At 41.0% G+C, this 26,042-nt stretch overlaps 1 protein-coding gene across 1 annotated transcript in view; it reads left to right on the top strand.

Moving 5' to 3' along the window:
- Positions 1-26,042, top strand: part of LOC134618348 (suppressor of tumorigenicity 14 protein homolog) — a 56,616-nt gene that overhangs the window by 28,117 nt on the left and 2,457 nt on the right. The window contains exon 17 of the mRNA XM_065469630.1: positions 18,478-19,221. Coding sequence (XP_065325702.1) covers positions 18,478-19,221 — 744 coding nt within the window. The remainder of the gene's footprint in view (positions 1-18,477; positions 19,222-26,042) is intronic.

Raw genomic sequence — 26,042 nt, 5'->3', positions numbered from 1 at the left:
CCACTCACATCCTGGGCCATTTGACCTCAGGAAATCACATGATAGGGTGGTGCTAGGTTGCACAAAAAGGTCACCAGAAACCTTGACTGATTGTGACCTACACCCGTTTTCAAACTTTGGCTCATGTGATTAGGTAGAGGATCATTAGGGGGTCCTTTTGTCCCTCTTTGGGGGGATACTCCCACAGCGCTTAAATCTGGGACTCTCCACCATTTAACCCTAGAACTGAAGATTGATTGATTGATTGATTGATTGATATACCTTTATTAGTCCCACAAGGGGAAGCTTCTCGGATGAGAGGTGAAACGTCTTCAAGCAACTTAAAGAAGTCCAGACACTTTTCTTTCCAAGCTCCTTAGACTACGAGGACCTGGATGACTGAGAACCTTCACAGACACATCAGAGACCTCCATGGTGTGATGCAGGTGGCAGAAATCAGGTAAAACCACTGAACATGAGACATATGTCTCACCTCCAAGAAGCTCAGTCACAAACCTGTAGTAGACAGTTCAAGAAAGTCATTATTAATCTACACAATAACTGTCAACTATAGAGCTTTTTGAATAAACAGTAACAATATGTTAAGAAATAGTTTTATTTACTTACATCGCTCAAGACAGTCGCCAGCTTTTGAAGTTTTACCAGCTCTGATGGAGTTAAAATGACAAACTTGTGCTTTTGTTTGTCTAAAGCAGGAAAAACAACCTCTTCATTCTTTAGTAGACGAGAAACCATATCCAGTGTTGAATTCCACCGTGTGGAAACATCCTGTATGAGTGGCTCTTTCTGTTGCCCCTGTTACAGGGCTGCCTGTGATGCATCTAATTTTGCTCGATTTTAGCAAAGCTGTTAAATTTAATTTGAAATAGTCTTTCGGCACGGCAGTTGGAAAGTTGGATCACCTGACGCTAACTGTAGCACATTTTCTAACCCCCTATCTTCTTTTTTTTTTTTCTTCCTGTCCCGTTTGGATCTTTAGCCATCAGAATTGCCATCAAAAAACGTGCCTAGCGGATTTACTTTACCAAGTGGATCATCATGGTCTTACCATGTTGGTCCATTTGATTGACCTTTACTATAAATATGTATTTATTTTATTTTATTTTCAGTTGTTACAGACGGGACAGACATGATTTGGGGATAGGACAGGGAGAAAAAAAGAATGAAAGAAAAAGAGGGAGAGAAAGACAAAATAGAGGGGAGAAGAGATAGTGAGAAAGGTGGGGAAAAAAAAAAAGCAAACAAACAAAAAAGAACAAAAAACACCTGGATCACCTGTTGAGAGAAGAAAAAAAAAACAGTAGAGAAAACAAAAAAAAAGAGCAACATAATAAATACAACACCATCACAATAAACTAGCTAACCATAGATAACAGTAGATACTAAATATTAAATGTTATTGTGCAATATGCAAGATCGACAGCCCACAATGTGCTTTGAGGTAGCAGCCAAGAAAAGTGTAGTTTGTGTCTGTGAACACCCATGTGTACACCTGTGTGCACACCTGTGTGGACCAGCATGCTTGTATTCAAAAGCATTCTCCATGTAACGATCTGCTAGGGAGTGTGGGGAGCCATAACCCCGTCCCCCAGGGAATGAAGCAGGTATGGAGGAGATTCAGGCCCCAGACATCCAGAGGCCCCAAGGAGGACAACCATGGGGGGCAACCGTGCCACCCTCCTGGGAAGAGCTGAGGAGAGCCCCAGGCGAGGGGTCACCCAGAAGCCATGGAGCAGAGGCCAGAGGGGGTTGCAGTGACGTGCCCGCGGGCTCTGCCGGCAGCCAGCTGTGCCAGAGAGGACCGAGCCCCAGGCCCAGAGGCCAGAGGCCTGATGGCCTAACCCCCTATCTTCTACCACTGTTAGTGCTCTACAGTCCAGAACAATCCATTTTGCGAGAGAATTTGTAAGTTTGTCCGATGTTGACTTAATTTTGGTCCTGAAGCCAGTCATTTCATCACATTTGGCCTGCCGACACCTTTTGTTGGTACTCGAACTGGGACTGCTACCGCTACCAGCTCCCACAATTTCTGTCCTTGCAGCAACATGTTTTGCATTTAGATGGTACCGTAAGGTTGAAATGCTTCGGTGGTATGCAGACTCATTTTTGCACAGTTTGCACAAAACCACGCTTTTATCAAGGCTTCCGTCAGGTAGTCTTTTGAAATGAAATTTGCATCCAATCAGCCCCAGCAACGCGCTTTCTTCTGATTCTTTAGCTATGTCCCAATTCATAGGCCGTATAAAATGGGATGGTCTAGCCTTCAGATTTTTGCCACCAGCTGTCTCGGTGGAGTTTAATAAACTCAGCCATCTGCTCCTTGCTCACTAATAACACGACATTGGAGTAAATTCTCGACCATCTCACACTTCTGTTTAATTAGCTGTGTGAAAACTATAACTTTAATCTCAGCCAAGCTGATTTACTCAGGAACAAATAAAACACTAAAAAAAGCCAAACAAAAACATTTTTAAATTATCTGAGTGACTTTAGCCCGAGTAGCCGTTTAACCTGAGTAGCGAAAGACTGCGTGGTGTTTGAAAACGATGTGCCGGGAGTTCACTGTTCTCGCAAACTCTAGTGAGCCTCAACCTCCTGGTTAGCTATCAGGCTGGTGGGTAACAGACATCTCCGAAAATGTCAGAGCACACAGAGTAATAAGAGTAATATTAAAACTAAGTAGCTGTCGTCATTGTTGGAAACTGGAATTGGCTGGGCCGCGCTATGAAGTCTGGGATAGGTTGGGCCATGAAGGATACACCCGACCCATCCCACAAATTCGGGGAAATGAAGGACACATTTGTCGTCCGCGTTTGGAGCAGCCTTCAAATTGGGACAGCCTTCGTCACCTGGCTGTGACGTAATCGGCCTTAAAATGCAGCCTCCAAAGGATGCAGCCTATGAATTGGGACATACCTCTTGTAGCTCTGATCTGTGCATCAGTGTAATCTGTATACAGTGGCCCCTCATTTATCGCGTGAGTTACGTTCTAAAAATAACCTGTGATAGGTGAAATCTGCAAAGTATTCAGTTTTATTTTTTACAGTTATTATAGATGTTTTAAGGCTGTGAAACTCCTCACTACACACTTTATGCACTTTTCTTAGACAGGCATCGACATTTTCAAACTTTTTTCTCTCGTTTAAACACTCTCAAAGTTCAAACCTTGGTAGAAAAATAAGTCCAGTATTATAGAATGGAACCAAAGATCAAACCCTTTTTTTCAGTTCAGGAACATGGGAATAGAGCAGCTGGCAGAGAATTCAACATTAATGAATCAATGGTACGGAAGTGGAGGAAGCAAGAAGAATGAGTTGAGTAAAGTTTGACTTATCTGACGGTTTTGTTTTGCTTAATGCGCCTTATAATCTGGAAAATACGGTAACTTCTACCTTCCTTTAACATGTCCAGAAGTCCAACTTTATGTGCGATTGTTAGCATCTTCCTCTGCCTTTTGGGTGCTACTGCAGGTGCCTTTGACGGTGTAAAACATTTCGTCAGCAGTGTTGTGTTTGTTGGGAAGAAGCATACAGTACAGCACTTCAGAGTCACACTGCTAGAGATCGAAGATTTATGTAAATTTGACAAGCTGAACGCATTCTGTACTGTACAGGAGACACGGCATGAGATTGATTGACAATGGTCTAGAGCCAATCAGGATGCAGAACACAATGCGCTGTAAAAAAAAAAAATAAAAAAAATAAAAGCATGTAGAATTGCACAAAAAAAATCTGCAAAAACAGCGAGGCCACGGAGGGTGAACCGTGTTATAGTGAAGGACCACTGAACCAGGAAATCGTGCACTGGCAACATTCCCCTTTGCTTGGATTTTTTTCAGATTAATTAATCGTAATTAATGCGTTAAATTCCAACTCCTAGTATTTACTAAAAATAAGATTAAGAATAAAAGTAAAATGTCATTGTTCATATATAAAAGTGATTGTTCAGTTTCAGTACTTCATTTTCTTAAAACACTTGAAAATGTCTCATTTTAAAAATGGTGAAAATTAATTCAAAATTCAATTCTGTTTTTCAATTTTATTTATAAACATTATAAAATAAAATGGATTCATCATCCATTTAATTCTCTTCAATGATTTTAATGTATGCGGTTGTCAGGTAGAGAATGAGGACACTCTGCATACCTCCTGTGGGAGCAGAGGAATCAGCTGCAATGAGTGTAAGAAAGTACTACTTCGTTTTGCTTTCAGTTAACTCTCCCTCTCTGGTTTCATGTGGTTAGACACTGGACTCTCATAACAGTTACCATCATCACCGCAGAAGACGCCAGCTGAAGAGGAAAACAAGCACGTGAATAGCTTAAGTGGTTTCATAAACCGTTGTAATATTAAAATAAAGTGTAGTATGATAATATTACTAATGAAATGTTATAATAAAAATAACCTCACGTTCACACAAACAGTTTAACCTACTAGTAAGTGGTGTCAGGGTTCTCATTACAGACGTATCTGGGACACAGTTGGTGACAGAGAGCGGTACAGTACATGCTTCCTGTCTCGTGGTTGCACTGCACTACAGACATTTTCAGTAATTAAACAGACCACGACCTTAAACTAGTCAAAAGTCATCAGTGTCTAAACATGGCCAGTAAACAGTTTAGTAATGCTGGTATCATTTACAAACTGTGAGGGGACGTTTGTAGTGACCAACATCACTGTCTCCTCCAGTGGTGATAGGCCCAGTGTTCAGATGTAATTTAATACTATTACTCGAGTACTTTCCTGTGCAAAATTAATATATTTGTATTTTAAGCATCTCTGTGTTGTTCTACTTTTAACTTGTACTCTGGATGGCTGTACTGTATTTGGAGGCCAGTATTTTACTTTGTATCATTTAGTTCAAAGCTTTGATTACTTATTATTTTACATATTTCAAAATATAAAGTTACTCATATATGATCCTGTAATGTTATAGATCAGGGTAAAATTATTGAAATCATCTCTAGCTGATATACATATTAAAGGAGTAACAATTAATAATCCCAATCCTATTAAAAAAAATCTAATGCATAATATTCTGCCTTTTCTTATTGCTTAAAGAGAATTATGACTTTTAATAAATACTTAGCAGGTAATAAATACATTATTTAATAAATAAAAGCAGGTAAAATTAGTTATTCAATTAAAAAACATGCTTAAACTCTTGTTCAACCCATTTTAATTCATCTACATAAAAGAACAAATCTTCACTTGATCCTGAAAATCATGTTGGTGTTTCTATATAAATGGTCCACACTGTTTTTACACTGTTTTATTCTTTTCTTTTTTTTATTTCTTTTCTTCTTCTTTTTTTTAAATTCAGATGGCCCATTTAAAAAAACACAAAACATTGAAATACTTCTGACCTACATAATGAGTGAGTCACTTTGATGGATTTAGCAGAAATGACAAATGTGTCAAGTACTGGTAAGGTGCTGGTGTGGTTCCCACGAGTTTGGGTGAAGACAAATGAGCTATAATGCAGATCAAACCACAAGCAACTGCAATGGAAATTCAAAGAAAAAGAAAACTGGTTTCATGCTGGAAACCACAGTTGTTCACAGGTGTCAGGCTGCAGGCCATTTGTTTCCTCAGTAAATTCTCACCTTTTATCAAACATGCAGTCACAAACATGCAGTCACAATGAATCATGTAGTGTCCCGTCTGTTAAAAGACCCGACATCTATTCTCTGCATCGTGTCCCATCATGTCTTATTTGAAAATGATTTTGTGTGGATGTGCAAACCACTGTTTCCTGTTTATATATGACTCGGCCTGCATGTTTTGCGGTTGTCCTATTTCTCTGCATGAAATGAATCTATCAGAGGTTCTGGAATTACACATGTTTAGAATTTTCAAGTCTCTCTACTTTCTTTTTATTATATGAAATTTTACCAGCTATTTTTACCGGTCTGCTGTGGTCTGTATCTAAGGTAATCAATGGACATAGTTAATGAGGTAACATTTGCTTCTCAAACTCTGTTTGATAATGAGGATGAGGACCATTATAGATATAATTAGGCAAAGAAAAGGGAAATTAGCTTTTTCAGTTATATACATAGATATATAAAACAAATACCAAAAATTCAGTAGATGTAACAGCCAAATCTTTGTCTCAGTCAATGTAACAGTGAGAGCTGGGGGTGTGTGACTGGGAGGAACTGCTGGGCCAATCTAAACCCAAGTGATGTTCTGTTATTAGACTTGTTAGACTGTGCTAATCATGATTTATGCAAATGTGAGCATAAATGCACTTGGCTACAGGACATCCAAGGTTGTAGGTCAATGACCAATTTTGAAATTGCACCATCGGATATTCGCTGGATATTCAGGTGGACAGAGGAGCTGAGCTGTGCCATATTGAAGCACTTGGTGGTCAGCTGGATCATGTGTCAATTAGGAAGGCTGGTGAACCCAAGCCTATAGTGAGGCTTTACTTTGAGCAGAGGCTCCAGTCCAACAAACAGCATTCCAACACTAAGTGTGAGCGGGTCATGTTCTTCATCTCCATTTCTGTGGCTACTGTACTGAGTTGCGGCCATTTCTACTTTAGTGAGTTGGAATGTTTTTGGATGTTTTATACCTCATGAAGGTGAGTTGGAACAAAACACTGAGACTCATAAAATAGTGTTAATTAAGTCAACGTGCAGAGATTTTTTCTTCCTATGCATCTTTCACACATTCAGGAGTGCAGAGATTTTGAATCGGTTGTCCTCTTCACTTATTTAAATAGTTAAGACTCACAACAAAAGTCAACTGTTGTGTTTTATATTGTAAGGCAAAGACCAACGATAATGCAGAGAAAACCACAACAATCAGTCGACCCCATGAGCAAACACTTGGTGACAGTGTCAGTAAAAATCATCCATTTTAACAGAAGGAACCTTCGGCACAACCATCTGCTCTGATTGGTTGGGGGTGAGGGGAAGAAGACAGGACAAATGCAACACACCCAGAGATCAAAATTATTTTTAATCATTATCAATGATTAATTATTTAATACAAACTGCATCATGGGAAGCCACCAGTAGCCTAGGTCTATTGCAGCAGAACTAAGAGAGGGTTAATGGTCACCTGATCCAGGCCTGACTATAAGATTTATCAAAAAGGAAAGTTTGAAGCCTAATTTTAAATGTAGAGATCCAAGGTCTCCCGAATCCAAACTGGAAGCTGGTTCCATAGAAGAGGGGCCTGAAAACTGAAGGCTCTCCCTCCCACTCTACTTTTAAATACTCTAGGAACAACAAGTTCAACGAGATAATACAGGGGATATATGCTCTCTCTCTGTGGTCCCTGTCAGGACTGTTGCTGCAGCATTTTGGATCAGACTTTACTGTATCTGGACGGTTTCACTGATATTTGCATTGATTTTTTTCTTTCTCCCTTCATATAGTTATTCTTATTTTCTCTCTTCCACACCAAACATGAACACCAAGTCTTAAGTCTCACACCAGTACTACAGACAGCAGTAAATGAATGCACATCACACTACGATTCATGTTTCGTGTTTTGTTTTTTGTTTGTTTTTTACACTGGAAGTGGTGGGTGGTGAGAATGTGTCAACTGAAGTCACACCCCGAAGAAAGACTTGGTTTCCTGTTGGTTCAGATGTATCAGGATCAAAGTGACTTAGTTTTGTAGATTATAACCTGCCATATGTGCAGAGTTTTAAACATCTGCTGAAGTTTTCTAAAACAAGGAGCTACATTTACACCCGTCAGCCACATAAACACCTCTGAGCTGTAAAATAAGTCAAAGGTGAGTTTTTTTTTTTTTTTTTTGGGGGGGGGGGGGGGGGGGTTGTCTGAATACATACAATTATATTCATTTTGTACATGCAGTCAACTAATCTGGTGTTTAACATGATTAAACCTGCTAATGTTCTTCAGCAGTCTATTCTGACTCTCTCTGAATGGTACACTTACCTTTAAAGTATTTTCATGACTTTTAGCCTGAAAGTTGGTGCCTCTTGTACCTCTGACTGATGATTCTAATGTACCTGTTGGTATTTGAATGATGTGTCAAAACAGCAAACTGGAATCTCAAAACAGTAAAACGGTATATGGTGCACAAATGAAAACTGAAGTGCTACAGAGGTCAGAGATGCAACAGATTTGAAAAAAAGGTGTTATGGTGGTGCAGTGGTTAGCACCGTTGCCTCATATTAACAAGGTTACTAGTTTGAATTGTGGCCAATGTTAACTAGTGATTCTAAATCAGCTTTGGCTGTAAAAATTTCTAGAAGCATAAACATAAAAGAGCTTCATGAAGGTATTGTTAAAAGTGCTCTGAGCGGGCAGTAAAGCTAGAGAAATATTCTATATTTATGCTATATATACAAATGAGTATATTAAAGTTGCACCTGCATGGACAATCACCCACAATGTAGCTCATTCTGAGATTAAAACTAGATCATTCAACAGGGGGAAATTATGACGACAGCCGAGCAGCCATTTCAGCAGCCCCCCTCCCCCAGTTTGTGATTTGAAAGCACAAACTAGTTTTCAAAGTGTTAATTAATACTGAACTTATATATATTGTTATAAATGGAAAGTAAGAGGATGTGTTTGACGATACAGCAGTGAGAAGTTCAGAACGTTCATGCCACTTTTCATTTTTGATAAAAATATATTTAAATCATTGTGGCTGCTATGTTGTCATGTCTTTAGTAAAACAGGACTTGATGTTTTTTTTTTTCCAAAAACAAGTGTTGTAAATTCTTAAAGATAGACTTTCCCTCCTCTAAAACATTAAGGACTCACATTAACATCCTTTTATTAATGTCAGATAGCTTGTTCTAAATGTATCCACAGTCCTAAATTTGCTATAGATACTTATGAGGGAATTCTTGGGGCAAGTCAGAATTGACCTAAACTGTGCAATATTGTATATAGGCAGAAAATATGAACTGTATGTAAGTTTTAAACAAAAGCATTGTGAGCCTCTGCACCATGCATGCCTTCGTTCCCTAAAATTCTAAATTTGGACATCCAATTAGGGCGAGCAGCATGTTCTATTCAAATAAATTGCTACATGTATAAAATGAAGTGTAATTTAGTGCAGTAATTACTCCTGACTCATAATTTTTTGAATGACAGATTTATACTTAATTCTGTTAACTCTGGTTTGCTGTGTAATATTTTCCTGCGTTGTTTATTGTACATTTAAAATGCTGCAAAAAATATATAATGCTGAAATTATTGGCTTTTTTGACAGGTCTGTATTTAGAATCTTTTATGAAACAGTTCCTACGTGTATACAGGTAGGCTCATAATGTGTTGAATTGTACTCTGTACACCACCTCAGCAGATTTTAAATGAAGCAGTTAAGATGTGATTAAAGTAAAAATAAGCTTAAATTCAAAAGCTTTTAATACAATTTCTTATTAAATTATAAGGAATAAAAACCATTTTTATAAACAGAGTAACAAAATTAGCAAACATAGTTTTTAAATATAAGCATTGTTTTTAATACTTGGATGAATATCCTTTGCAGTCGATGACTGCCTGAAGTCTAGAAGCCATGAATATCACAAAACAGGCCTACGCCTTGATTTAAAAATGAGGTTAATATATTATTAAAAAAACAAACAACAATAATAGCTGAATTAAAAGGCTTGAGCACCATGTGACACGGTTAACTGCCAATATCTAGTGTATCAATGTAAATATTACAGAACGCATTAAACTTTTTAAATTCAGTCAGTTATGGGATTTTTCATACATGCTAACCTGAAAATGGTGTAGCCGGCACCTGCTCAACTTCCCTGTTTGATTAACCCTAGAACACTATCGCTATAAATAGTAACACAATCACTAACGCCGGGTGATTTTTACCCGATATAATATGACCAACTAAAAGTACTTGTCATCAAAATATATCAAACACAAGACAAATCAGAGTGGTCAGTGTTTACTTTCAACTGTGCCATGTCTAACAAAATGAAAAAAAGTGTCATGGGGGGATGCTAAAATAATGCTCCAAAATTACAGAAAAATCTGGAATTCAAGAACAAAAAATTCCTAAAAAAAAAAAAAAATGACGCTGGAAAGCTGGTCTTTGATACACCCATTCCTGGGACATTTGAGACTTCCCTGGTGAAGGCACAATCTCCTCGACACACTAACAGCTGCAGGAGAGAGAAATCATGTAAATGTATTTGCTCGGGTGAAAATCACCCAGCGATAGGGCTGGACTGGGACAAAAAATCGGCCCGGGCATTTTGACTAAAGACCGGCCCACCAGATTATAGGAAAAACCATAAATCCTTTGAATGAAAACAAACGCTGTTGTCACAGTGATGTACACTGTCTTGTTGGTATATATGTATCAGTCTAATAAACTTAAACCTACACCATCCTCCCAATTCTGGTATTCTGAACAGTACCCAAAAGTAGACTGCTTGGTCAAGTTAACCTCCTGAACTATCTACAACACATGGTGAAAACCTGCAATTAACACAGAGAAGACTAGAGGTGAGACATGATCATTACTGATTACTGATGACAGATTTAGATATATTTTCATAAACTATTCATTTGCCACATCAATAAACAGCATGGCAGGGCAAAATATTTTTTTTAACATGGCAACCTTTAAAAAGTAAAAGATGAGAAAGAATAAAACTTAATTGACTTTTTGATGACATTTTACACACAGTACTGATACAGTATCTAGAAAATGTGGGAAAATACTGGCATCATATACAGTACTTAGCTACTTCTGAAGAAATTATGATGGGACCCTAAAAAAATTACTATGTACAATAATGGATTTCTATACATTTTACATCAGATGAAAACGTTTGTTGCAAGATTCAGATAATTATTTGCTAAAAGCGAGACATTTTAAATGAGAATAAGAAAGAAAAGTATTTCTTTGTGCCCCCCTCTCCCTGTTAATGCCCTTCATGGCCCCCTGGCAAAACTTTGCTAGACCCGCCCCTGCACAGTTACCAGCTGTCAGCTACTTAGAAAAGGATCCTGGTGTTATTTGTCTCTCAGAAACAGTTCATAACTTCCCTTCAACTCATTCATGTCACCTAAAAGGTAAACCTGTTTCTCCATCAGCTGTTCAGTTCTGATGATTCAGTAAGGACATCTCCTGGTTTCATCTTCATGTTTCCCTCTCACCACATATCCAAACTGATATCATGACCAGCAGCTTTACAGCTGTGGCTCCAGCAAACATCAGCTGATACTAGAAATTAATATTAAATAAATTCTAACAACAGTTGATCAAGCTTAAACGTGCTGCTGTTGTTTAGCGCGACATCTGCTGGTTTCCTCTTTCTGGCGCAAAGTGGGCGATAAATAAACAAGAGAGAAAAGCCGATCAGCTGATCATTGATCAGTTTCATGATTGAAGTAGCAACAGCAGAGGGAGGGGGAGAGAATGAGAGGAGAAGAGGCAGCTGTGCAGCGTAACGACAGAATAACTCCAGCTTTGTGTATTTTTTTCATTGTAGCTGAAGTCCGGGACAAACTGTGTTCCTTTTCAGCTCAATACGAAACGCAAAATATTTTCTCTGAATGCGGGACGATTCCGTTTTTTACGGGACGGTTGGAAACTCTAATAACTAACATTATAAATAAAATAAGATAAAACAAGTTCAACATCAATAATATCATAGCTCCCGCCCAGCAGTATGTAAACTCCATCATGCTAGCTAGTACGCAGTACCAGTTATTGTAACTGACTGTAAAAAGTCAGCATAACGAAAATAAACTACACCTAAACTTGGTTTATATCTGACCCAGATAGACTGCAGGTCATAACTTCTTGCCTGAAGTTCAGTTCACCGCCTCGGGTCTCTGCTCCTCCTGCCTTTCTGTCATCCACCTGCCAGCGTGTTGCATCTGCTGGCCTCCACCACTTGCTAATGTTACTGAATCTGTGAAGGCTCCGCAATAGCCACCACCTAACAATTGAGTTATTTTTACAAATCTCCCAGCATCTGGCCAATCCACCACCTTTCAGTGTTTATACCGTTACGGAAAAAAAATGAAAGAAAAAAAAAACAAAACCCATCGGCCCATAAAAACGAAAAATCACCATCGGCCCACCGGGCCCAGCGATAGTGTTCTAGGGTTAAACCACACGGCAGGAGTGGGCATCCTCTCTAATCAAGGCTTTCCACGTCAATGTGCAAAAGGATTGAAACACTTCCTAATACAGCACACTACCCAGCTAACAGGGGAGCGCTGAGGGAACGTTGTCCCATGTTTGAAGTCAGGTAAATGTTCACTTAAAAAAACATGCAGCTCAGAAGACGTTCTGAGAAATTTCAGTGAACCTTCGGTTTCACCGTTTACAGCGTTTCTCCCACTCACAGCCACCTTCCAGCTGTGTTAAGTTACCAGGATCACTATTACAGACTACCTTAAATGCCTTATCCAGGGGCGGATCTAGAGAAATTTTCTTAGGGTGGCATGAGGGTGGTAAGGAAGTCAAATGGGGTGGCAAAATTAAAGTATTTTTTTTTTCAAACACATATGCAGGCGGTTGCGTATGGTTAAAATGATTCAAATGCAGTAAGTATACATGTTTTTCATATAAATATAGTCTATAACTTAATTATTTTCTGCCCAATAAGTATAAAATCCAGAAAGCAACAGAACATGTGGTGGTTGCTTTACAAACACAATTCTAACTTCAGTTTCACACTTTTTTTGTTAGAAAAAAAACCAAATTGCTACATGCTTAAATTTACACAAAATGTCAGAAATCTGCACCGTCATGAACAAAAAACGAAACCTAACTTTTCATGATTTGTTAGGTTAACCTTTTAAGATACAAAATATAACTGAACAATTTTGACTCCTTTTGATTTTACATTTGTATTTCACCCTCAAATCCTAGTAGTTATTTTTTTATAACTTGAAATGCAAATATAAATTGTACATTTTGAAAACTTGTGCACACATTTTGTCAACATATGCAACTATTTATCTGAAAATACAGCCATGTCGACAGTTCTCAGATCATCCATAAACACCATTTAAAAATACTACTATAACTAAAATGAGAGAACAATCAGGTGTCACAATAAGATGCCCCACAAACTACTTGTGCCAGTAAAAAAAATTGTTCGCCACAAGACAGAGGAGAACAGCACAGGGACAAACCTGCAGGCCTGACAGCAGCAGTATCACTGCTCCTGGTTTCACCTGGTGACAGTGTTTACATTGCAATGTGCCTTTGTGACAGTCATTAGTCCCCTCACTGACACACAAAACCAAACAATGACTACACAACACAACATACTAACTATACACTCCATGCTAAATGTCACATATATATATGTGTTACCCCCCCTCCACCATTAACAAATGGTTCAACCCATAGCGCAGACCTGTTGTTTTCAGTAGCAAGCGATGCTTATGATTGTGCCAGAGCACATTTTGAATCAATACCATGGGAATTTCAGATTTCGGACAGATGGTTGGTAACACTATGCAATAAATTCAGTTTTAGAATTTATTTTCACTGTTAACTGTAACTGCACTCAAAGTGTTAATACTATCTTATTTTAATGAACAACACTGTCATATGCAAAACTAGGGTGGCACTTGGGGTGGCAAGAGATCATTTTAGGGTAGCACTTGCCACCCCATGCCACCCTTCTAGATCCGCCCCTGACCTTATCTAATACCTTAAAAACACGTGGTTTCACACATCTTGCTACATTTTTACAATTAATTTGTCATCTTAATTTGTTGCTTATTGTTGCGGCAGACATTTGCACCTGTCCGGGAGAAGCAACCTGTTACTTGGCAACTCTTGCAGCTCCTCCCCGGTGATCTGATCCCTGTAGCAACTCTCATGTTATCCTATTTTTAGAGTCGATATCACTACTTATAGTTATTAATAGTGTCAGCATCTATTAGCAATTATAATACTGGACAATTCTTGTAACAAATCAAACATAATATATTTCAGAGACTGATGACAATGGCACTGAAATAAAGTTGATCCAAATGTATTTTAATATAGGTTAAAAAATCGGAGGCGCCAGCTGTCAGAGTGCAACAATATCCACAATCTATTCCACAAAACCAGATTACAATAAATAAGATAAGATAAGATAAGATAACCTTTATTAGTCCCACACGTGGGAAATTTGTTTTGTCACAGCAGGAAGTGGACAGTGCAAAAGTTATGAAGCAACAATTAGAATAAAATAAAATAAGAATAAATACAGTATACAACTGTACAGAATAGAATAAAATAAAATACTATATACAGTAGAATAAAATAGAATAAAATATGCAATAAGATAAAAATAGAATACAAGTGCTATATACAACTCAGTAAAAATATAACGATACCAGAAAAGATTATTGCACATGTGTGAATGTGTGTGTTGATCAGTTGGAGTCTTTGTTGTGCAGTCTGACAGCAGTGGGGAGGAAAGACCTGCGAAATCTCTCCGTCCCACACCGTGGGTGCCGCAGTCTCCCACTGAAGGAGCTGCTCAGTGCTGTCACAGTCTCATGCATGGGGTGGGAGATGTTGTCCAACAGGGATGACAGCTTAGCCACCATTCTCCTGTCACTCACCACCTCCACTGGGTCCAGAGGGCATCCTAGAACAGAGCTGGCCCTGCGGATCAGCCTGTTCAGTCTCTTCCTGTCCCCAGAAGAGATGCTGCCGCCCCAGCAGACCACACCATAAAAGATGGCTGAGGCCACCACAGAGTCATAGAAGGTCTTCAGGAGTGGGCCCTCCACTCCAAACGACCTGAGTCTCCGCAGCAGGTACAGTCTGCTCTGCCCTTTCCTGTAGAGGGCGTCTGAGTTATGAGTCCAGTCCAGTTTGCTGTTCAGATGAACACCAAGGTACCTGTAGCTGTCCACAGCCTCGATGTCCATACCTTGGATGTTCAGTGGTTGCAGTGGAGGATGTTTGTGCCTGCGGAAGTCTACCACCAGCTCCTTTGTTTTACTGGCATTGATCTGGAGGTAGTTCAGCTGGCACCAGTCCACAAAGTCCTGAGTCAGTCCTCTGTACTCCTTGTCGTCCCCATCAGTGATGAGGCCGACTATAGCAGAGTCATCAGAGAACTTCTGCAGGAAGCACTGGGTGGAGTTGTGGGAGAAGTCTGCAGTGTAGATGGTGAAGAGGAACGGAGCCAGAACCGTTCCCTGTGGGGCCCCCGTACTGCAGACGACCCTGTCCGACACACAGCCCTGAGTCCTCACATACTGTGGTCGGTCGGTGAGGTAGTCCAAAATCCATGTAGTGAGGTGATGGTCCACTCCAGAGTTCTCCAGCTTGTCCTTCAGAACCGAGGGAAGAATAGTGTTGAAGGCACTGGAGAAATCAAAGAACATGATTCTCACAGTGCTTCCAGCGGTCTCCAGGTGAGCGAGGGAGCGATGTAGGAGGTGAATGACGGCATCATCCGCTCCAATGCCAGGCTGGTAGGCAAACTGAAGTGGATCCAGTGATGAGCTCACAAGGCGCCGAAGCTGAGCCAGGACCAGCCGCTCCAGGGTCTTCATCAGGTGGGATGTCAGAGCCACCGGCCTGTAGCTGTTGAGGTCCTTGGGGCGTGAAGTCTTTGGCACTGGTACAACACAGGAGGTTTTCCAGAGCTGTGGGACTCTTCCCAGCCTCAGGCTCAGGTTGAAGAGGTGCTCCATCACACCACACAGTTGGTCCGCGCAGGACCTGACGACCCTCGAGCTGATGCCATCTGGACCCGCTGCCTTCTTGGCTTTAATCCTCCTCAGTTCCCTCCTAACCTGGGTGGTTGAGAGAGACAGGCTGGAGCCTTGTGTTGAGTGTGTATTGGATGCTGTTGTTGGGGGTGGGGAGGAGTGAGCAGGGTGAATAGAGGAGGTCTGAAGTGTCTGAGGTGTCAGAGGTGGAACAGCAGCAGTGGGGGTGGTTGAGTCTGCAGCCGATGTTGAAGACTGCCTCATGGCTGAATCAAATCTGTTGAAGAAATGATTCAGTTCATTTGCCCACCTCACATCCCTCCCAGGCAGAGAGTTCTGATGTTTGTGGCCTGAGATGGTTCTGAGGCCTCTCCAGACTTCACCAACGTTATTTTGCTGAAGCTGGTTCTCCATCTTCTGCCTGTAGCTGTCCTTCCCATTCCTTATCAGTCCCCTCAGCTCTCTCTGCACCCTTTTCAACTCCTCTTTGTCTTTGGATTTGAAGGCCCTCCTCTTCTGCTTGAGGACGGCTTTAATTTCTGGGGTAATCCAAGGTTTGTTGTTGGAGAAACACCGTACAGTCCTGGTAGGTACGGTGTTATCCACACAGAAATTAATATAGTCAGTAATACATGTAGTAAGGCTGTCGATGTCCTCTCCGTGGTCGTCACAGATCACCTCCCACACAGTCGACTCAAAACAATCCTTAAGAGCCTCCTCGCTCTCCTCCGACCATCTCTGTACTGTGCGGGTGGCTGGTGGCTCCCTGCGCACTAAGGGCTCATACACAGGGACAAGGTGCACCAGGTTATGATCAGATCTGCCCAGGGGAGGGAGAGATGATGAACTGTATGCCTCTTCTGCATTGGCATACAGTAAGTCCAGTGTTTTATTGTCTCTGGTTGGGCAGGTCACATACTGGGTGAAGGTGGGCAGTGTGGAGTCCAGTGAGGCATGATTGAAGTCCCCTGATATTATGAGGAGGGCTCTCGGAGATTGTGTTTGCAGTCTGCTGACCACTGAGTGGAGAGTGTCACAGGCTGCATCCGCGTTGGCCGAGGGGGGGACATACGCTGTTATCGCGATAACATGCGAGAATTCCCGGGGCAGGTAGTACGGACGCATGCTAACGGCTAACAGCTCAATGTCTCTGCTGCAGAGTTGTTCTTTCACAGTGATGTGCCCAGGGTTACACCATCTGTCATTCACAAACACTGCCAGTCCCCCTCCTTTCCTCTTACCGCTCTCTCTCGTCCTGTCCGCTCGCAGCAGCTGGAATCCCGGTAGTGTCACGCTCGTGTCCGGAGTTAGCGGTGTTAGCCACGACTCCGTTAGCATCATGATGCTACATTGCCGGTACTCCCTCTGTGACCAGGTTAGCGACGTGAGCTCATCCAATTTATTGTGCAAAGAACGTACATTTCCAATAATTACAGAAGGAAGAGATGGTCGATAACGTCTCCTTCTCGGCCGACGGCGCTCCTTCCCAGCACGACACCCCCGTCTTTTCCTCCTCAGCTCACTGGGAATGTCGGGTCTGTCCGCCGGCAGTACTGCTGTGGGACGCAGCGCTAACAGCTGATCCTTACTGTAAACAAAGGATCCCTGCTCTGGGTCCCCAGACACGGGTGAAAAAAGTAGAAAAAAACTAAGAAAAACGACCAGAGCTAGCACAAAACGGTAGAACATGGTTGCAGAGTCTAATTACTAATACGTTAGTTATAAAAAATTACGAGAGAAAAGATAAGAAAGAAATAAACTCAGAATGAGCAGAGCTGCTGTAACAGGCTGCCGCACACGGGGGGGGGCGCCGGAAGTAGACAAATATTTAAAGCATTTCTATTCTTTATGAATTAAATTTGAGCAGATTTCTAGAAATAACTTATTTACATTTACACATATGTATACATTTGATTAATTTATTTGTTAAACATTTTTTCCTTTAGCAAGTTCCACTGTTGTGTATGTCAGGCACTCTTTAAATTCTCTACAAGCACAAAGATTGTGGAGTACATACATCATTGCACTCTCACCACACTACTCGCTTAACAAGTATGCTTCTCATAAGTGGAAGAGAAGCTTAATTACAAAGAAAGAAAACGGGATTTCCAACACTGGTCGTACAAATCAAAAACACTGCGGTTTCCTGCCTAACGACACATTTACACAGTGAAATTTCTACTTCTGTGGTTCCTCTACATTGACTGGAGGAATGATGGCAAAAGATGGCACTTGGAACAAAAAATAATGACGTCACAGTTACCTACAGGTCACCTTGTGGTTAGCCAGAGAACCAACGTCATCTATAAGAAAGACAAATGGAAATTTGTTCAAACAAAACATTTTTACAGAAAAGTAGTTTTACTATTTTCAGGTCATTATAGTCTGTGGTTGAAACAGATATTTTTAATGTTTGTCAGTGACTCAATCCCAGCAGATTTATAAACCCTTTCTTAATAATATAGCTGCTTTGTAATTGCTGGATGGTTTCCAGAGACGTGTCCCAATTCTATCCAACCTAACACAAACTCTAAATAAATGCAGGTGCAGTATTTCTGTAATTTTTATACAATAAAGGAATGTATTTGTCAGTAGCAGGTAATCATATGTAGCACTGATCACATGACTAATCAGCCTACAATAGTTATTACGTAAAAACTATTTAAATGCACATGTCAGTAGCACAGTGTTGCTATGACAATGAGGAAGAAGAGTAGCCCTTTATTTTCATTGTACATGTAAAACAAAATTATGGGTGCTCCGAGCCAACTGTGCAGGAATAAAACATAAAACTGAGGCCTTCTGACCGGAAGGCCTCAGTCAGTACGGATCGGGAACTGCACCTCCAGCACCACCACACTGAGCACTGGGGCCCCACAAGGCTGTGTGCTCAGTCCTCTGCTGTTCACACTGCTGACTCATGACTGTGTAGCAACACACAGTTCAAATCACATCATTAAGTTCGCTGATGACACGACCGTGGTGGGTCTCATTAGCAAGAACGACGAGTCAGCGTACAGAGAGGAAGTGCAGAGGCTAACGGACTGGTGTAAAGACAACAACCTGTCTCTGAATGTTGACAAGACAAAAGAGATGGTTGTTGACTTTAGGAGGACACGAGGCGACCATTCACCGCTGAGCATCAATGGCTCCTCTGTGGAGATTGTCGACAGCACCAAATTCCTGGGCGTCCACCTGGAGAAAGACCTCGGCTGGTCCCTCAACACCAGCTCCCTGCACAAGAAAGCCCAACAGCGTCTCTTCTTTCTGAGAAGACTGAGAAAGGCCCAGCTTCCACCACCGATCCTGAGCACCTTCTATAGAGGAACTATCGAGAGCATCCTGAGCGGCTGCATCACTGTCTGGTTTGGGAACTGTGCCATATTCCGCAAGACCCTACAGCGGATAGTGGGAACAGCAGAGAAGATCATCGGGGTCTCCCTCCCCTCTATTGAGGACATCTACACCACACGCTGCATTCGCAAAGCCACCAGCATTGTGGCTGATTGGACACACCCCTCTCACACACTCTTCACACTCCTGCCATCTGGAAAAAGGTACCGAAGCATTCGGGCACACACATCCAGACTGTGCAACAGCTTTTTTCCACAAGCCATCCGTCTCCTCAACAAAAAGGGACTGGACTGATAAACACACACACGCGCTCACACACACACACACACACACACACACACACACACACACACACACACACACAACTGACTAATCAACACAACCACAAACACACTGACCTACACCACCAAACTATCGTACACACCAACCTGTAAATGCTCTTTTGCACAATATTATTACTGGATGTTTTGCACTAATTTCTTCACTTCCTAGTCTTCCTTAGATAGTTAGTTAGTTTTTGTTAATTTATGTTGTAATTTATGTTAGGTCAGTCTGTCTTGTCTCTGCTAGCCAGCTAACTAGGCCTCTTAGTTAGCTAGTTTAATGTTTTCTGTTAACTTATGTTGTAAATTATGTTGCATGTAGCACCTTGGTCCTGGAGGAAAGTTGTTTCGTTTCACTGTGAACTAATTGTACATGGTTGAAGTGACAATAAAGCCAACTTGACTTGACTTGACTAAATAGTAAGACAGAAATATATACAATCAAGACCAATATATACAAAACTAGAGCCTGCTGCTTAACTCAAAGAATGATGAAATGTCCTACTCCAGGGTGGGTAGGAAGATATATTAAACACAGCAAACTATATCGCACAACATCCAGGTGCGAGTGGTTGCTGGATGAACAACAGAAGTGGAAACACTGATATCTGTCAATGATAACATACAGTGGCTTGCAAAAGTATTCGGCCCCCTTGAACTTTTCCACATTTTGTCACATTACAGCCACAAACATGAATCAATTTTATTGGAATTCCACGTGAAAGACCAATACAAAGTGGTGTACACGTGAGAAGTGGAACGAAAATCATACATGATTCCAAACATTTTTTACAAATAAATAACTGAGAAGTGGGGTGTGCGTAACTATTCAGCCCCCTGAGTCAATACTTTGTAGAACCACCTTTTGCTGCAATTCCAGCTGCCAGTCTTTTAGGGTATGTCTCTACCAGCTTTGCACATCTAGAGACTGAAATCCTTGCCCATTCTTCTTTGCAAAACAGCTCCAGCTCAGTCAGATTAGATGGACAGCGTTTGTGAACAGCAGTTTTCAGATCTTGCCACAGATTCTCGATTGGATTTAGACACCAGACAGGTCAGGGATAAAGTTATTGAGAAATTTAAAGCAGGCTTAGGCTACAAAAAGATTTTCCAAGCCTTCAACATCCCACGGAGCACTGTTCAAGAGATCATTCAGAAATGGAAGGAGTATGGCACAACTGTAAACATACCAAGACAAGGCCGTCCACCTAAACTCACAGGCCGAACAAGGAGAGCGCTGATCAGAAATGCAGCCAAGAGGCCCATGGTGACTCTGGACGAGCTGCAGAGATCTACAGCTCAGGTGGGGGAATCTGTCCATAGGACAACTATTAGTCGTGCACTGCACAAAGTTGGCCTTTATGGAACAGTGGCAAGAAGAAAGTCATTGTTAACAGAAAACCATAAGAAGTCCCGTTTGCAGTTTGCCACAAGCCATGTGGGGGACACAGCAAACATGTGGAAGAAGGTGCTCTGGTCAGATGAGACCAAAATGGAACTTTTTGGCCAAAATGCAAAACGCTATGTGTGGCGGAAAACTAACACTGCACATCACTCTGAACACACCATCCCCACTGTCAGATATGGTGGTGGCAGCATCATGCTCTGGGGGTGCTTCTCTTCAGCAGGGACAGGGAAGCTGGTCAGAGTTGATGGGAAGATGGATGGAGCCAAATACAGGGCACTCTTGGAAGAAAACCTCTTGGAGTCTGCAAAAGACTTGAGACTGGGGCGGAGGTTCACCTTCCAGCAGGACAACGACCCTAAACATAAAGCCAGGCCAACAATGGAATGGTTTAAAACAAAACACATCCATGTGTTAGAATGGCCCAGTCAAAGTCCAGATCTAAATCCAATCGAGAATCTGTGGCAAGATCTGAAAACTGCTGTTCACAAACGCTGTCCATCTAATCTGACTGAGCTGGAGCTGTTTTGCAAAGAAGAATGGGCAAGGATTTCAGTCTCTAGATGTGCAAAGCTGGTAGAGACATACCCTAAAAGACTGGCAGCTGGAATTGCAGCAAAAGGTGGTTCTACAAAGTATTGGCTCAGGGGGCTGAATAATTACGCACACCCCACTTTTCAGTTATTTATTTGTAAAAAATGTTTGGAATCATGTATGATTTTTTTTCCACTTCTCACGTGTACACCACTTTGTATTGGTCTTTCACGTGGAATTCCAATAAAATTGATTCATGTTTGTGGCTGTAATGTGACAAAATGTGGAAAAGTTCAAGGGGGCCGAATACTTTTGCAAGCCACTGTATATGTTGCAGTGTGGATTTATACCTGTGGTAGTCGTCTTTCCCTGGAAGTATTTTTAGATGGTCTACTGAAGCATTCATCTCCATCTCGTGCATCCAAACCAACACGCATTTTACAATCTGGATTAGCCCAAAACCGACTTCAGTGTCGTCAGGTCAGGATTGAGGACAGTTTGAAATCTGTTAGTTATCTGGAAAGTAGTTATCTGTTAGTTAGTTATCTGATTGAAAAGTGGAATTACAGGAAGGAGTTGTACTTAATCACCGCCATTAAACTGGGATAGAAAATTAATTTCAGTACAACCAGTGCGCTCTGTGATGCCATTTGTTAGCCAGAAATAACAGACACTTAAGGACTCTGCAGTGCTGCTCCCACACTGACAGAAGTAATGGAAAAGCAGGATGTTCAGTGCTTCAAATGAAGAAATATTGAAATCTTTCAATCAAATGAGCTATTTTAAGACACAAGATTATTTCATAGCATTATTACATTTATCTCTTATATTTGCATTGATATTTATTATTTTTTCTCTTTTAGTAAGTTTCCAGAATCATTTCAGTTTTTATTATTAAAAACATTTGACTTTAGTTTGCTTTTAGTTTTAGTATTAGTTATATTTTTTATATGTTTTGTTTTTTGTCAGAAGGAAATATCTGAGCTGATCATGAGTAGTGGCCGTGCGCGGTCTCTTATCTGAATCTCTTTTTGGACCTCAGCTTCTTTCAGATCATCTGGCTCATTCTTAAACCCTCATAAACCTTAAGCATGTATGCATGTGTTGTACTGCTCGCTTTCCATGCTGTACTTTGTTTAGAAATTATTCTGGTGTTTCCACTTTGACGGTTTGTGGTTTACTGATATGCGTCAGATTTTGTGAAATGCTTGAATTCAGACGCTGAGGTTTTGTGTGTTTCAGTTCAGTTGGTTTCTTGAGTTGGTCAGGTGTTTTCCAAAAACCTGATTACAGATTTATCCAGGTCTGTTGGTATGGATAGCAGTGGCCCTCTTTATTGAATGCAAAATTGATATTAAAAAACCCCACCGTATTACCAGGTGGACATACTAGCCCATATTAGAGGTTCTGTACAAAGCACTTTTAGGCGACTGTTAAGATTTAGTGCTGTATGAATTTAACTGCACAGGCATTTAAAGGATGCATGTGGTTCCTCCTCTCAGCTGTTTATACACCAGGAAATAGTCTGTGCACAGAGTCTTGTAGTCTTTCTCATAAAGGATTCCAATGAGTTACCTGTTGTTGGCAGTCACTGATGAGTACCACTATAGTTTACTTTAAAAATGACAATTTCCCAAATAGTTGTTAAACTTTTCTCCCCATCTTGCTTAGCTGTAACAACTTTTTTAGAATAGGTAAAACAAAAATGGCTCAACGTGACCAGCAGCAAAACACTTGCAGAGTCCAAACAAAATGCAGATGTTGATGGATTGTCATACAATTACTTCCACATGTATAAGCCACATAAGTGCACTGTCAGTGTGGTCCCTTTAGTATTTGTATTAAGTAAAACACCATGTATGGCAAACAAATCTGATCTCCAACTGATGAGGGATCTACAGGCATTTCTTTTACTTTCCATTCAATAATGTGCAAATGATGGTTATGACATCTTGATGCATTCTCAATCATCCAGGAAAGTAAATCTCCAAAAGTTGATTCTGTTCATCTGGACGTACAGAATCAACTTTTGGAGATGGTTATGACATGAACCTTTCCTCTCTTGCTTCACAGGATTAAACAAAGGAGGTAAACTAACACATCAGTGGGAATCCCTGTGTGTCACCATCCTGGGTTACTTGACCCAGCGTTTTGAGTTTTCTTGTTTTTTGATGTCATTTTGTATTATGTTTCATGTTTAAGTCCTCTTTGGTAGTCTGAAGTTCATTCTCTAGTGCCTAGGTCTCTAGTGCAGAGGGGGGAGGGGCCGTAGTTACGCTCGCAGTAGCACAGGAACAGAGTGGGAGGGAGAGAGAGAGAAAGAGAGCCAGGGACAACAATGTCACATTAGAAAAGTATAGTAATAATCCACAACTATTTTCATTTGTGGATGATAAAGGATTCAGAAAGTTTATTCATGCAGTGAATCCTATGTATGCAATTCCAAGCAGGAAAACACTCTCCCAAAAAATCATCCCAGGCCTATATGACAGAGAATGTGCATCTTTTTGTTTTGCATCTTTTAATTTATATTTTATTGTGTTATGGTTTGCAGATTTTTGTGTTGTTTTGGAGTTTGTACGTGCTTTGTCTCTAGGGGCCACCGTAAATATACTTTTATTTATTCACTCCACATAAAATGTATTAAATAAATTATAAAATACAAAAACCAACCTTTTACATTTCAACTTTGAACTATTTAAATTTTCAGCTTTTTCCTTTTAAACAAATTTAAAGTGAAACAACACAAAACACTGCAAACCACATCACAATTAAATATAAATTAAAGTGTGAGAGTGGAATTGCATACATAGGATTCAGTGCATGAATAAACCTTCTGAATCCTTTATCATTTGCAACTGAAAATAATTGTGGATGATCACTATACCTTTCTAATGTGACAATGTTGTCTCTTGTTGTTGTCCCTGGCTCTCTTTCTCTCTGTGCTTTGTCTCTAGGGGTCACCGTTTAGATTTATATGTTTGTTTTTACATTAGTAATAATAATGGATTGCATTTATATAGCGCTTTTCGAGACCCTCATACTGCTTTACAATTCCACTATTCATTCACTGTCACATTCACACACTGGTGGAGGCAGCTACAGTTGTAACCACAGCTGCTCTGGGGCAGACTGACAGAAGTGAGGCTGCCATATCGCGCCATCGGCCCCTCTGGCCAACACCAGTAGGCGGTAGGTAAAGTGTCTTGCCCAAGGACACAACGACCAGGACAGACAGAGCTGGGGATCGAACCGGCAACCTGGTTACAAGATGAGCTTCCCAACCCGGAATTCCTTTTGTGCATTGTTGGGTCTGTGTTTCCACATGCCCCGCTAGTTTACAGACTTTTTCCTCATGAAGAAAAAACAAAGCAACAGCGGTCGATCGATTTGCTTGCGCAAGGGAGGCCTCGTCGGTATCTCAGGAACACACTTCGAATCCCACCACAAAATGACCCCGACTCCGGCCTCCGCTCCATCTGCATCTTAAGGATAAAGGTCACTCTTTCGAGGATGCCAATGTTCACATTTTGGACAGAGAGGACAGATGGTTTGAAAGACGAGTGAAAGAGGCCATCTATGTCCACTGTGAGCGACCATCTTTGAACAGAGGCGGTGGTTTACGACACCAACTGTCTGCCATCTATAATCCAGTTTTGAGTTCCCTCCCCAGACGCCTTAATGCCCACTCACATCCTGGGCCATCTGACCTCAGGAATTCACACGACAAGGTGGGGCCAGGTTTCACAATGAGCTCACCCGAAACCCTGGCTGATTAGGTCCCACACCCGCTTTCACACCTTGGTTCATGTGATTAGAGGATCATCAGGGGGTCCTTTGTCCCTCTTTGGGGGGATACTCCCACTAGGTTTAAATCTGGGACTCTCGGCCATTTGACCTTAGAACTGAAGAAGCTTCTCGGATGAGAGGTGAAACGTCTTCAAGCAACTTAAAGAAGTCCAGACGCTTTCCTTGCAAACTCCTTTGACTACAATGACCTGGATGACTGAGAACCTTCACAGACATAAAACTGAATTACATTTCACTTCCTTTTCATAAAAGGTGTGAAAGAATTGTTCAGCTGAAGGTTAATCCTTTTTGCTAAGCACAATCTGAATATAAATCATATTAAAGGCAGAACTAAAGTCAATAAAAAGAAGTCTGGCATATGCAGACACTTTAGAACAAATTGCATTGTTGTGGAGATGGAACGACCTGTGCTGTGATTTCTTCTACAGGCATTATAAAGCAGAGTACAGTGTCTCAGTCAACAAAGAACTAAATGCATCTGTGCTGGGCTGCAGTGGGTTCCTCTGCAAATGTTCTGAAAAGAAATGCAGACATGCAGCCCGACCCTGTAGCTGTGTTAGAGAGACATGTGTGTATAGTCTTGAAAACCTGTTAACATTCTGTCATCATTGATGTTACACTTTACTTCATCTAAAATTTCAAGTCACTCCTCAAATATCTTTTTCTTGTTGTTGTTGTGGTCAGTGTCCCTTTAAAGGCTTCCTTTCATAGTTCATATTTGTCATAGCTTAAATGTTTTAATAGGCAAATCTTGTTTGTGTTCCTTTTAATATCCTTGCAGCACTCTGTGGCTGATAAAGTCCTTCTGTGCCGTCTTCAGTTCTGCAGTGTCTGCGTGTCATTGTCTTCCTCATAATACCATTTTTTGTATTTCAGTGGAATATTTTTTAGTCTGTAACAACTGATAAACTCTAACAGTGGTCTCCTCTCTCCCTCTCTCTGTCCACAGAAC

Source organism: Pelmatolapia mariae, linkage group LG20 (genome assembly GCF_036321145.2).
Source record: "Pelmatolapia mariae isolate MD_Pm_ZW linkage group LG20, Pm_UMD_F_2, whole genome shotgun sequence".
Classification (NCBI taxonomy): Eukaryota; Metazoa; Chordata; class Actinopteri; order Cichliformes; family Cichlidae; genus Pelmatolapia; species Pelmatolapia mariae.
The sequence above is the reverse complement of the archived record's forward strand: the minus strand, read 5'-3'. Positions and strand labels throughout refer to the sequence as shown.